Raw genomic sequence first — 14,185 nt, 5'->3', positions numbered from 1 at the left:
GTCCATTTTAGCATTTTCCATGAAGTCTTTTGGACTCGCACCACATATCGGACACAATTTGTAAGATTTGGTTTCAGTCAAGATGTTTAAAACTTTTCCATCTAAAAGTGTCATTTGAAGATCATATTTAACTGAAATTGATTTTCCATTTACAACGGTGCAGACATATGAAGACAAATTTTTATTTGATTATCCAAATTTTTTTTCGCAGCAAGAATATGGTCTTTTGTCTCTTTAACAAACTCAAGCTTGACTGGTCTGCAAAATCTAATCGACTGAGGAGTACGATTCATCCAAAACACATTTCCAAGATAGTCCATTAATTTTAGGGGGATTATTGTTGTCGCAAAAAGCGAGTCATCAGAAAGCATTGAATCACATCCTAAAAAGTGTTGCTTATAGCTGCTTTGTCCGTTTGTTCCATCGAATCCATAGCTTGCAATAAGGATCAGACTTAAAGTATTGCCAAGCCGCTCAAATAAATCTTCATGCATTTGAATTATACGGCAACTAGTGTGATCTAGAAGATTTTGCAGCGGGACTTCAGCAACTGACTCGGTTATATTAATGTTAAAAGGTCTGCATTTTGACTTAGCTTCTCTCACTTTGTTGTAAGCATGAAAAAGTTCACAAGATCGGGAAATGCTGAGCTCGCGAACCGAGTCATTTTTATGGGTAAAAATATTTTTTCTAGCATCATTGGGGTCACTCGGAGTAAGAAACGTGTTTTTTAAAACAAGGGCTGCATACTTCTCATCCGATTTTTCGGCTGAATCTGCGGCGGCATGCACAAGAAGAGATGTGTTGTGACTCTGACTTACAGCTAAATCGGATGCCAATTTTCTCTTCTGACGGGGACCTGCGTTAACATATTCAATGGGTGGGCGTCCAACTGGTCTTGATGTTGACGGGTTTGGATTTGAAGACAACGATGGACTTACTGTTATAGCCATATTGGACAAAAGCCATCCGGTATGCTTTGTCTTAAATCTGGCCATATTTCTACAACATTTTGTGAGGTTCCTTTGTATGTAAAGGTGAAAGCTTCTTACTTTGGTGTTGATTTCATCCTTTTTCTCAGTGCACACTTTGAACTATATTGACACATAATTACTTTTTGGCAAAACTTGGCGAGACGAGTGAGCAGGTTAGATTTTTCCTACTTTTGGACAACACAAATAAACGTACAAAAAAAAAAAAAACACATAGATAAACATGAACAACATCTTTTTTTAAACAAATATTCTTAATACCTTGGCCTTTCTTTTCCATAATTTTGGTGAAAATAGTTTAAGCCACACTGATTTTGGCACGCTCGCAAGTAAATAAAAACTTTCCCGCGCTTTCCTGTTTCGCACGCATGCAATAAAACATCTGACTTTGAAGGGCTGCCAAAATTCCAGGGATATATCAAAACAATTAAAATTTTTTGATTCATCTTAATCAAAGTATTTACTATTCAAATTTTTTTATTAAAATGGGTTTACTTTCAATAGAAAAATTGAATTTTCGTCGAACTATCGGTACGCTGGCCCAATGTGCATACGCAAAAGACAATTTGCTTCATTTAACTAAAACAATCGATCAGTGTTTGACTTGAGCGAAATGAAAACAGAAATGACTGTCTCCATCAGAGCGCGCGCGATCTAAGTCAGTCGCGACAAAAACAGGATCTGTTTGAGTCTTTCTTATTGTTTGAGAGAAAGACACTTATTTGCAGACAATGGAAAAGTGTCAACAGTTATTTGAGAGCTATGCTTCCAAACAAACATGTTTGTTTTCAACAGGCTAAAAAAAAAGTCTATTAGAAAGATATATTATAATATTATATAAAATACCTACCAATCGTTGCACTTGACTTGTTTGCAATCTTCCTCTTTCACCCAGATTAGATCGCCAAACAATATCAAGATTACCCACATTGGTAAATTGCCGCAATACTTTGGAGCATCTCGCAATAGTAGATTTTGGCTGTGAATTTATGTATGTACAAGTGCACTTGTTAGTTTTAAACATACCTTTATGCAATAAAGAAACTGACAGCTATTGTTAGGCTGCAGCATGTGTTTTGAGGTTAACACGGACTCTCCATTTGGAAGAGTATTTCGGGATGTGATTGTGTAATGTTCCGAGTTATCCAATTCCACATTTTCTAGGCAAAAAGGTCCAGTCCTAACATTTTGTATTTGAGCTTGTGGGTATATTTCATCCATTTCCGCAATCTAAAATTTGATCTTTACATCAAGTGGTTTAAGTAGTGGTTTAATTTCCGTAACGATTGGCCAAATCCAGCAGGACTGGTGTAATTGACTTCGCAAACTAGTCTAAATGTATATATTTATAAATAAACAACAGGTATACGCTAGCCGATTAAGGATAGGGACAAGACCTACAGAAAGTAAGTCGTCTTTCCAACTTTGGCATACTATGTACATACTTGTATGTACTACGTTTATTAAATTCTTTTTGCATGCCTCCTACCATATGCTATCTCGCTCACTCTTATAAACTCACGTGCACTTTAGCACCAACTCCGCCCCTTAGACCGGCTAGTAAAACTCGTTTATAGGAATATTTTGCGTGTTTTTAGTCCGATTTTAGTCAAATTTGGTAGGTCAGTAGAAATGAGTAAGAGTAGCTTGTGTGCCAAATTGAATTATCCGGTTCGATTTTTCTTCAATTATGGTTGGAGCTATGATCATGATATCAGCCATGTAAACTATCACGTACGAATATGCTATCTCCTAATGCTTTCAAAATTGCCCCTTGGAACACTGAACGAGCGTTTTTAAGTGCAAAGGGCATGGACGAAAATTTATTTTGCCCATCTAGTGTAACGGATGCCGTATATTCAATAGAATTTAAGCTTATCGGAACGTGATAAAATCCGCTTGCCATATCCAAGGAGGTAAAGTATTGTGCGTCTCTTAGTCTAGCTATTTGATCTGCAATCAATGGCAAAACAAACCTATCAGAAACCGTGTTCAAATTCAACTGGCGATAGTCTACATATAGTCTTGCTGAACCATCCTTTTTTTAACGAGTAATGCAGGGCTAGCGAATAGGGAATCAATGTAATCACCAAATTTCCCTACCCAATACAATATCATTTCTCATACAGTCGTCCAGTATTACGTAAAATGTTACACTTAAACAGTTCCCATTGACCATGACATCATTATGAATTTCTGGTGTGCTACTTACGTTAGAATTACCAATACCTTTTAATGCGACTAGATTGTTAATTCTTTTGCCACTTAGCCTTGTTGCAACACTATCCTTTAATAACAAGTACTCCGTTTCAGAGTCAAAGGTAATTGGAAAATTCTCACCTCGTAACTGCATACTCGTTTTTGGCTCGTCTACCACACATAATTCAGCTCTCTTTTCGGTGCGTGAAGCCGCTCCTCCACTCGACAGGTTCCTTGGACAGTGAGTAGCGATATGCTCTTTTTCCTTACAGCGATAGCACGTTTTGTTGTCTCGTCTTGAACATGTTCCAGTGCCTTGACCTCGGACTCCTCATTCGGCCATCTTTTTCTAAATTTATGTCTTTCATTTCGTGAGAAGTGACGTTACCAGGCGACTTGCATATATTGCAAGAGATTCACCGTTGTTGGGACGACTATTCGGCATATTTAAAATGGCAGCGGCAGACGTCTCTGTTTTCAAAGCGTTCTTGAAATAACTGCTTTAACTCTGGAAATTTGATTCCAGTATTACACGCATGAGACAGCCATTGTACTGAACTTCCTTCAAGCGCTTTGCTTAATGCCAAAATTAATGCAAACCCTTGTAATGGCTTCTCACATAACACAATGCCAATAGTTGTACACCATTACGTAGCATCGGTAGTATCACAGCACTGCCAAGAGACGGTTCTCTTACCGACGCTTGCAAGTTTTTTGTCAATTCCATGAAATTTGCATGTTGCTGCTCCTTTAGGACGCGCAGATGAACTTCAATACTTTCTTGACGAGGATTGCATTCCACTTCTGATGTCGGGGCGCCAAGACTGTTGTTCACTTCGAAATGAACGATGCTCAAAATAGTCGAGTGTCTTCGGCTTTTCCAAAGTTTTGACTCGGCTTTACGCTTCATTCATTCGAATTCATTGGAGTGAGTACCTTGGTTATGAGTCACAACACACAAAAACATTCATACACATCGAATTCATTGTGTGCGCCTCACTCACTCAATTCCCTGTAATCTGTTCAGAGTCTTCTACCCTTTTTCGCACAAAAAAATTTGATTCCAAAATAATTGTATTTGTTGATTTGTTTGGTTTGCACTTTAAGCAAGCATGTTTGAAGCTAAGAAACATAGCGATTCGCTCTCTTCGTCTTTCCGTTTTGCTTAGTTTTTGAAGTAACTTCCGTCACACAAATGGTTGCAGTGCTCCTAAGTTTCTCTCAAAATACCCAAACAAATTCTGATTTTATGTGTTTTATTTATCTGTTCAAAGAAGGTTATTTGTTTAATAGCTACTGTTCGTGGGGGGCGGAAGGATCCAAATGAAATACAAGGAGTTGGCGGGTGCCAATTTCTTCAGTTTGTGGTGAGCGAGTGGTGAATTAAAACGCACGAGAAACTTCGGTTAACTAAATGTAGGTTTTATTATTTATATAATATTCACAGGTAAACCGGCACACACGGAAATGGTTCGGGTTGAAAGTGATTAACAAATCGTAAAAAAATGCAAGAGAACGGGTGTTCGGGTGAAAGGCTCGATTCTTAGTGATGGCGGTGCCCATTGGAAAAAATCAAGTCACTCCTCCTGGTGTGACCGTAGACGCCGAGGATCAAAAAACCCTCCTCACTCCTCACCGCTCACTGCTCTTCGCCGCTCACTGCTGTTCACCCGGTGGCGTGAACATACCGCCCCCCTTGCAACATGTTGCAATTGTCACCCTGGACATATAAAGGATGGGGGACGGCAACGTCCTGGAGCGCCTAGATCCCACAGGAGCCGGAGACGACCCATCCGAACACGGTGCTCTGGGCTGCGGGAGTACCGCTATGACCGGGCACACAGCCTGGTTGGATGACCTCAGGATAGAGGTCTGCCCCGAGCACCACGGATACCGACGCCGGCCGATAGAAGTAGGGGTCGGCCAGGATCAGGGTTGCGAACTTCTCTCGGACCGGCGCCGCCACTTCCCGGATGGGAGTGCGGATGAGCAAGTCCTCTTCGACCCGGAATATAACGTTCCGTCGGAACGTCTTGTCGGACCTCGACTCGAGGACGGCCGTACAGGCTTGGTCGACCCCGACCGTGGTCACAGCTAACCCCAGGGACCGGGCAAAGGAGAGATTGATGCGGCTCTCAGCCGCACACGCATCAAGAAGGACGCGGGTCTCGAAGGATTTCGAGCCATTGCCCAACCGTAGGACTGCGGTGGGCAGGACAGTCGTCGTCCTGGCGTGGAGCAGGGAGGATAACGAAATCTCGGGTGCGCCTTCTGGGGAAGCGGAGCGGTCGGACGATGATCGGGAACGGGGTTGTAGCGGGGGTGCAGCACGACTGGAGGGGGTGATCGGCTGCGACGCCGGGCGGAGGCACGTCGTCTCGGCGGTTGGTCGGCCATGTGGAGCAGGGTATGGTGCCTTTGCCCGCATCGTCGGCAACCATGGCGAGTCCGACACGCGTCGGATGAATGCTCGTGGGCCAAGCAATTGGGACAATATTTATTGATGAGCACCGCCCGAAGCCGCTTTTCCCCTCGGAGGTTTAGGAAGCGCTGACACTGCCGGAGTGCATGAACCCCCCGACAGACCCGGCATCGGTACACGTTCGTGCCCTGTGGAGCTCGTTTGCTGCGGTGGTGCGGCAGACGCGTGGGGGCCATGTCGCTATGAAAGGGCGAGCTGAATGAACTGTAACGAAAGAAATTACGTATGGGGGAGTGGATTAGTCTATGCACGGGAACGAGAAACATGCACGGAGACGAGGACATTCGGAGGAAACATAGAGGGATTAGGAGTCACGATAAGGTTTTAGACTCAGGACTCCTGCTGTCTTGCAACAGAATGAGCTTCGCTACGGGTCTTCGGATAGACCCACGCGCGGTGGTGACATCAGCCACTCGGACGAGGCCGTCAGCCCCGGGCAGAGTGCGCTCAATTCGCCCTAAGCGCCACTCGTTGGAGGGGAGATGATCTTCGGACACGATCACGAGGTCGCCGGTCTGGATGCTGCGAGTCGGTGATTTCCACTTGTTCCGTTTGTGAAGCTCCTTGAGGTACTCACTCTTCCAGCGGCGGCAGAAAGCCTGCTGGATTGCCTTTAGTCGCTGCCATCGGTTGATCAGCGACATAGGCTCGACCAGAATTTCCGGTTCCGCAATGGCTAAGAGTGGTCCTCCAATCAGGAAATGTCCCGGGCTTAGGGCCAGTAGATCCTCTGGGTCCTCACTCATGGGAGAGATTGGCCTGGAGTTTAGGCACGCTTCGATCCTACACAGGAGAGTGGAAAGTTCCTCGAAGGTGTATTTGACAGTGGACGAGGACTTGTAAAACAGGGTCTTAAAACTTTTGACCCCTGCTTCCCACAGTCCTCCCATGTGGGGCGCGCTTGGCGGAATGAACTGCCAGGATAGGATGTGCTGGGGGAATGCCTTCATTATTTCAAGCTTGGTGGCGTTCAGGAAATCTTTTTCGAGCGCCTTTGAGGCCCCTACGAAGGTTTTGCCGTTGTCGGAGTAAATGCGCTGTGGACATTGTCTCCGTGCGACAAACCGAGAGAAGGCTGCCAGAAATCTTTCAGTGGTGAGGTCGGAGGTAGCCTCGAGATGGATTGCCTTCGTGCTGAAACACACAAAGACGCAGACATAACCCTTAGTTATGAGACACGCACGCCCGGTGTAATTTTTGATCTCGAACGGCCCTGCGAAATCAATGCCCGTGTGGGTGAAGGGCCTGGAATACGTGATGCGTTCTCGAGGGAGATCACCCATCATCTGGGTCTGTAGTCGTCGACGATGAACGATGCAGACCTTGCACCCCTTGATGTGGGACTTTACCATGTTCTTTATCCGTGGGATCCAGAATTTGGTGCGCAAATACCGCACCATCAGTTGATTGCCGCCATGCAACGTGATGCGGTGGGCGAATGCGACAAGCAGGCGAGTGAAATGAGTACTATATGGGAGGAGAATAGGGTGACGTTCATCATATCGGAGGGACTCAGCGGCCCGGAGTCGTCCGCAGGAGCGGAGTAACCCATGCTGGTCGAGAAATGGGTTCAGATTGAGTAGAGTGCTGGATGATGGCAGGGGTCGCCCTTCGCCCAGGGCCCGTATCTCCGCGAGGTATTCCCGCCGCTGAGAGGTCCGAATCAAGGCGCGCTCGGCGGAAAGAAGTTCGTCATTGGTGAGGCGAACCGTGGAAGGCGTCGAAATCCTCTTGGTGGCGAAGCGTAGGATGTACGCGATGACTCGTAGAGCCCTACCATAATTCGAGAACCGTTCGCTGACGTCCTCGAGTAGCGTGGTCGCGGTGGTGTGGCACTGGACCCGTTGCTCCAGCTGGGTGTCTGGGAGTTCGTTATGGGGAGTTGGCCAATACTCGGGGGCTCTCTGGAGCCAGTCCGGCCCATGCCACCAGAGGCTGCTGGCCGATAGCTCGGCCGCGGAGACTCCACGGCTCGCCAGATCCGCGGGGTTGTCCTCGGAGCGCACATGTGACCAGCTTTGGCCACTAGTGCTTTCGGAGATCCTGGATACGCGATTGGCCACGAAGGTGGACCAACTGCACGGAGGTTTATTGAGCCAAGCCAACACGATGGTAGAGTCGGTCCAAAACTGGGAGGTTGCAGGTCGGATTGGAAGTTCAGGAACGATCGACGCCCAGAGATCGGCTAGCAGAACCGCTCCGCACAACTCTAGCCGAGGCAGCGAGACTGTTTTGACTGGAGCTACACGGGTCTTAGCCGTTAATAAATGGACGTCTACTTGATTGCCGTACCGAACCCGCACATATAGGGCCGCTCCATACGCTTTCTGTGACGCGTCACAGAAGCCATGAAGCTCCCACGAGAGCTTATCGCTGGTGTTTAGCCAACGGGGAATGCGGAGTCGACTGAGGCCTGGGTAATCCTGCAGGAATTCATGCCATTGCTGCAGCAGGAGAGGCGGCAGAGCATCATCCCAGCCCAGTTCGGTAAGCCAGATTTGCTGCATGAATATCTTCGCTCGGATGACAAATGGGGCTAGCCACCCAGCGGGGTCGAAGAGCTTAGCGATATGAGACAGAACCTGCCTCTTGGAGATCGACTCCTTCAAGGGGGGGGTCCGCTGTGGTGAAGAAGAAGACGTCCTCAGCAGCTTGCCATCGAATACCCAAGGTTTTTGCGGTGCTCGCGTCTTCCAGCTCGAGAAAGTCCTCTCGCAGCAGGTGCTCTCTCGGAATGGCTTGAAGTACTTCCTTCTTATTGGAAGTCCACTTCCGAAGCGGGAATCCCGCAGATTGGAGGACCGCTTGAAGCTCTCGTATGGCGAGACGAGCGTCGGCTTCAGTGTGAGCGCCGGCAAGGACATCATCAACATACATGTAGTTCCGAAGGATTTCGCTCGCCTGAGGATACATCGTTTGCACGTCTTGTGCCAGTTGTAAAAGGACTCGGATCGCCAAGAATGGCGCGCAGTTAACCCCAAACGTGACAGTTTGTAACTCGTAATCCTGAATATTGCCGCAGCGGTCTCGGTAGAGGATCCGCTGAAAGGGGGTATGCCTGGGATCGACTCGGATTTGTCGATACATCTGCGTTATGTCGGCATTGAAAACGAATTGAAAGAACCGCCATTTCAGTACCTGAAGCGTGAGGTCGGCCTGAAGAGTAGGACCGGTGTGCAAGACATCGTTGAGGCTGACGCCTTGTGTGGAGGGGCTCGACGCGTTAAATACCACGCGTACCTTAGTGGTGGTGCTATCGGGCTTAAACACCGCATGATGGGGGAGATAGAAGTTTTTCCCATCTTGAGGCGGCGTCACCCGAATCATATGACCCAATTCCTCATATTCTTGAATAATGGCATCGTACTGCGTTTTTAGAACCGGATCCTTGAGAAGGCGTGCCTCATTCCGCAGGAATTGAGCCAGCGCGATCGGTCTTGAGTGGCCCAAGTCAACGCTATTCGGACCTTTGAACGGTAGGGACACAACATATCGGCCGTCCTTTCCCCTTTGGGTGGTCTCCTGGAAGTTCCGCTCGCAGAATGCGTCATCCTCCTTTTCCGGCTTTGCGGGAAGGTCTTCCACCTCCCAAAACTTGGTGAGGAGTACATCAAGCTTTGCTTCGGGACTAACTCGCGTCTGTGCCGCGAAAACGGATCTAGACACCGGGGGGTCAGGAGTGATAGCCCCACACAGAACCCATCCAAAGATGGTTTCTAGCCCGACAAAATCACCAATATCCTTTTTGATCCGTTCTCCGAGGATGTGGGGAAACAGGTCTACACCGATGATCATGTCAATAGGCGCGGGCTTGTTGTAGTACGGGTCAGCCAGGGGGCGATCGAGGCACTGCGTCGGAACCGTATTAAGGAATGGAGCTGTTGGAATGGCCCCTGACAATTTGGATACGACCAGGGCGGAGACCTCAATCTTGTTCAATCTGTCACACGGGGGAGACAGCATTAGCAGACACACCTTGTCGGCGCAGCCTCCATCACTCTGGCCCATGCCAGTAACCGCGGCGTCTACTGGGTAGAAGGGGGGCTGGACCATGCTGAAGACGCGTTCGGAGAGAAAAGTTGAATCGGCTCCCGAGTCGATCAACGCCCGAATATGATGATCCACACCACGATGGTGCAGAGTGACAATCGCAGTGCCTAAAAGGCCTCTGCCTGGGGTAGATGCAAAATAACTTTGAGCATTTGTGAGCTGGTCGCTCGCGGACGGGCGCTCTGTGACGCTGGATGGTGGGACTTGCGCAGCGGATGGCGAGGGCACGGACACATCACTAGGATGCAACAGCGTATGATGACGTTCCTTGCAGGTATGGCAATTATGCGCACTGGAGCAGCCCTTCACTTGATGACCGCGGGCAAAACAGTTCAGACAAAGTCCCTGCTGTCTAATGGTTTCCAGCCGCCTCTGAACAGGCATATCAAGGAAACTAGGGCAGAGCCGTATTGGGTGATTTTCCCGATGGCACAGCTTGCAAGACGCCGATTTGAGCTGAGCTTTCGCTGGAAACGCTTGGACTTTCATCGTTGCAGAGGATTTGCGGGGGCCAATGGGGATGGCTTGGACACTTGGGGCCGACTTATGTTCGTCGGTGGCATCCAGGACCCGATACCGATCGGTAAGAAATTGGTTCAAATCGGACCACGTTGAGACGACAGTCTTATTGGGCACTGATTGCTCCCACAGGAGGATTGTGGCCTTCGGCAATTTACTAGTGCAGATGGCGATAAGTAGGACATCCCAATTCTCAGTACTAACACCCGAACGCTCAAGTGCGGTAAGACACCCTTGAAACGCGGTCTGCAGCTCTCGCAAGGATTTGCCCGACTCTTGTGCCACCGCGGGAATCTGAAGGAGTTGTCTGGCTTGAGTCATGACCAGCAGACGGCTGTTTTCGTACCGTGCGGTGAGGTTCTCCCACGCGGCCTGGAAACCCTCATTCGTCAGGGGGGACTTAGCCACGATGGTTCTCGCTTCCCCTCGCGTCTTGGCGTTCAAGTGATAGAGCTTCTCCACTTGTGACAAATACGGATTGGCGATATAAATGGCGGCGAACAAATCGCGGAATGTGGGCCATGCTAGGCTGTCGCCATCAAATGTCTCTACCTCACACGGAGGAACTCTATGCCCCGGTGGCCCCGACGGAGCGGTTGGCTGACGCCTAAGAGTCGTCATCTGTACCGAGAGCTGTTCGATGCGTTCTCCGAACAACGTCCCGCATCGCACATATGCCGCGTAAGCGGATTCGTGCTTCGCCTTGATGTGGCTTATGTTTGCCAAGCTTTCCTCGTCGGCTTGGATTGTCAAGGCCTTGTGACAACGGGAGTATTCCATCTCGACAGTTGACCAAAGGGATTTGAGCTGCTCTAAGTGCATTTTAATGGAAAACAAGGGCACTTCAGAAGTTAGAGCTTCACTCTCGCGAGCTTCAAACAGAGTCAATGCGTCGCACGCTATAACGAAATCGGAAAGGGACATTCTGGAGTGTTCTCTACGCTGTTGTGATACGGATCGGGTGACGGGAGCGTCAGAACAGTGCGTCACAACAACGTGCGGAATCTGGGTCTGAGTTGAAAGCTTGGAACGACCTTGGTGTTCCCTCGAGTCTTTAACCGAGAATCTGCGACCCTCAGGTAAGCTGGACGAAGACGGACGGGACCTTGGGGATTCGCTGCGGCTGCGAACTGACGAGAACTTGCGCGAAATATCCGTACGCTTCACGGTCACCGGAGTTGTCGGAGGCCGAACCTTCTCCGGAGTTGCAGAGGGAGACGAAAGACTGTTGGACTTCGGCGCAGTCTTGGACGGCTCCGTGGACATACTCAGGGGACGAGCTTACCGACGAACACCGCGTTTGTGCGCGTCCCTTTTTTTTTTGGAAGTGAGAAGTGGACTGTATGGGGACGCAAGAACTTCCTCACTGTGCACCGCAGGATTGCGGGAGAATTTTCTCGCGTGTGGCTCGGAAACGAAGCCTCTTTAATGGGGATAGATGCGGAATAATATACGAACGCACGAATGCGGATTGAAAATTACCGATGGGAGTACGTATAAAACAAAACACGGATGAAATATATAAACAAAGATGTATAGGATAAAAGGAAAATACGTTTTTATATAAATCTGGATCTGGATATATATGTGTGCGCAGAATAATGGCCGGAAAAAATTGTATATATAATTTATAAATATGGACGGAGATATAAATATGGGCCCGATAGTGCTGGAAAAAATATATATATATGTATTTATTTAGAAATATGGGCGGATATATATATGAGCGCAAAAGGCTGGCCGGAAAAAATATATATATAGTTTTTAAAGCTGAACGGATATATAAATATGGGCCCGATAGTGCTGGAAAAAATTTATATGTGTTTATTTATAAATATGGGCGGATATATATTGAGCGCAAAATACTGGCCGGAAAAAATATATATATAGTTTTTAAATATGAACGGATATATAAATATGGGCCCGATAGTGCTGGAAAAAATTTATATGTGTTTATTTATAAATATGGGCGGATATATATATGAGCGCAAAATACTGGCCGAAAAAATTATATATATAATTTATAAATATGGACGGATATATAAATATGGGCCCGATAGTGCTGGAAAAAATATATATGTATTTATTTATAAATATGGGCGGATATATATATGAGCGCAAAATACTGGCCGAAAAAATTATATATATAATTTATAAATATGGACGGATATATATATGTGAGCGCAAAAAGTTGGCCGGAAAAATTATATAAATGATTTATAAATATGGACGGATATATAAATGTGGGCACGATAATGCTGGAAAAATATATATGTATTGTTTTATAAATATGGGCGGATATATAATTAGGCGAAAAAAGAGAATCGGAAATAATGTGATTTAAATTTGGCGCGCTTGAGCCGCCTATCGATATCACGACTCGACTCACGTGTCACCACTACTCCGAAAACAGCTGTCGGCCGCTGTTTATATATTTGGTTTTTGATTTTGTTGTTTAATTATGTATGTGAATAATTTTTTTTTTGTGGTTGTGCGGAAAAACCAAGAACAAGTGTTGTGCGGAAAAACAAGCGAGTGTTGTGCGCAAATAAAACAACCGATCAATGCATATGGACAGATGCTTTGATCTATGTGTGTACGTACATGCATAAGTACACAGGTGAGTATAGATATGTATGCACACGCGTTGTTCACAACAACAAAAAAAACGTAAGTAATTGTAATTTAATTGGATGTGGGGTTGTGTTAAATCAATGCGCGACACCGAAATGTATTATGCGTTGTGGATATGTACATATGTATGTGCAATGTATGACTATGTAAGCATATACATATGTATGTATGTACGTATGTAAGCAAGTGCACCGGTATCCAAAGACGCGCGTGAGGAAATTAATTTCGCACCTAATTCGAACGCGCAAGAAATCGCGGTGCATACGTGAAGTGCTATTTAAAAAAAAAAGAATATTTTTTTTGCCTTTTGTGTCGTGGTAAATGTGCGAAGGGATTGTATGTATATGGATATGTATGTACATATGCGCGTACATCAACAGGTGACGATGTATGTATGTACGTAGATACGCGCGTGTGGAAATAAGTTTGGCATTAAAGATTATTATTCCAACACATAAGAAAACGCGGTGAACACTTTGATTTTTATTTTTCCCTATTTTTTATAACACTTTAATAATTTTTTTTTTTTGTTTTTTAAACTTTTACGCGGATTTGGCAAACAGCTGTGGAAATTACATGTACATGTGAATGCATATGTAAAAAAGGTGGATTTGGACAAGTGCGAGGAAAAAAAAACATAAATGAAAATGGATAATCGTGGAATGTAAAATGAGAACGTTGGACAATCACGCTAAGGATTAGGAACTACCATGAAACCTTGGAACAGGTCAGGTATGTACATACAATATGTAAAAGTGTGTAGGTCGCTATGGAGAAGCGGGAAAACCTCACACTTTTAGTAGTATGTAAATGAAATGAATAATGAAATTTTGTACTTATCAGGAATTCCGCCGATGCAAGCTGGAGGAGCGGAAGGATATCCGGCTCGAAGGACCAATGTTCGTGGGGGGGCGGAAGGATCCAAATGAAATACAAGGAGTTGGCGGGTGCCAATTTCTTCAGTTTGTGGTGAGCGAGTGGTGAATTAAAACGCACGAGAAACTTCGGTTAACTAAATGTAGGTTTTATTATTTATATAATATTCACAGGTAAACCGGCACACACGGAAATGGTTCGGGTTGAAAGTGATTAACAAATCGTAAAAAAATGCAAGAGAACGGGTGTTCGGGTGAAAGGCTCGATTCTTAGTGATGGCGGTGCCCATTGGAAAAAATCAAGTCACTCCTCCTGGTGTGACCGTAGACGCCGAGGATCAAAAAACCCTCCTCACTCCTCACCGCTCACTGCTCTTCGCCGCTCACTGCTGTTCACCCGGTGGCGTGAACAGCTACAAAAGGATATATTTACC

At 46.4% G+C, this 14,185-nt stretch overlaps 1 protein-coding gene and 1 long non-coding RNA gene across 4 annotated transcripts; one reads left to right on the top strand and one right to left on the bottom strand.

The window, feature by feature from the left end:
- Nucleotides 1–4,592: 4,592 nt before the first annotated feature.
- Nucleotides 4,593–14,157, bottom strand: LOC137586308 (uncharacterized). The gene is made up of 2 exons (XM_068302313.1): nucleotides 13,713–14,157; nucleotides 4,593–5,877 (listed from the first exon to the last, which is right to left on the bottom strand). Exon 2 carries the CDS (start codon nucleotides 5,617–5,619, stop codon nucleotides 4,954–4,956), a length of 666 nt encoding a protein of 221 aa, XP_068158414.1. The 5' UTR covers nucleotides 5,620–5,877; nucleotides 13,713–14,157; the 3' UTR covers nucleotides 4,593–4,953.
- Nucleotides 11,685–13,973, top strand: LOC137586309 (uncharacterized). 3 transcript variants are annotated; one of them, XR_011033758.1, is made up of 4 exons: nucleotides 11,685–12,912; nucleotides 13,440–13,608; nucleotides 13,720–13,845; nucleotides 13,926–13,973. It is a non-coding gene; the product is annotated as an uncharacterized lncRNA (long non-coding RNA). The 3 variants fall into 3 exon arrangements; XR_011033759.1 differs by having other exon boundaries at nucleotides 11,686–12,862; nucleotides 13,899–13,973; XR_011033757.1 differs by having other exon boundaries at nucleotides 11,691–12,862.
- Nucleotides 14,158–14,185: the final 28 nt, after the last annotated feature.

Source organism: Drosophila tropicalis, unplaced genomic scaffold, assembly GCF_018151085.1.
Source record: "Drosophila tropicalis isolate 14030-0801.00 unplaced genomic scaffold, ASM1815108v1 contig_979, whole genome shotgun sequence".
Classification (NCBI taxonomy): domain Eukaryota; kingdom Metazoa; phylum Arthropoda; class Insecta; order Diptera; family Drosophilidae; genus Drosophila; species Drosophila tropicalis.
The sequence above is the reverse complement of the archived record's forward strand: the minus strand, read 5'-3'. Positions and strand labels throughout refer to the sequence as shown.

Bases quoted from the DNA above. Each gene is read 5' to 3' on its own strand.
- LOC137586308 (XM_068302313.1), bottom strand. From the start codon at position 5,619: ATGCGGGCAAAGGCACCATACCCTGCTCCACATGGCCGACCAACCGCC.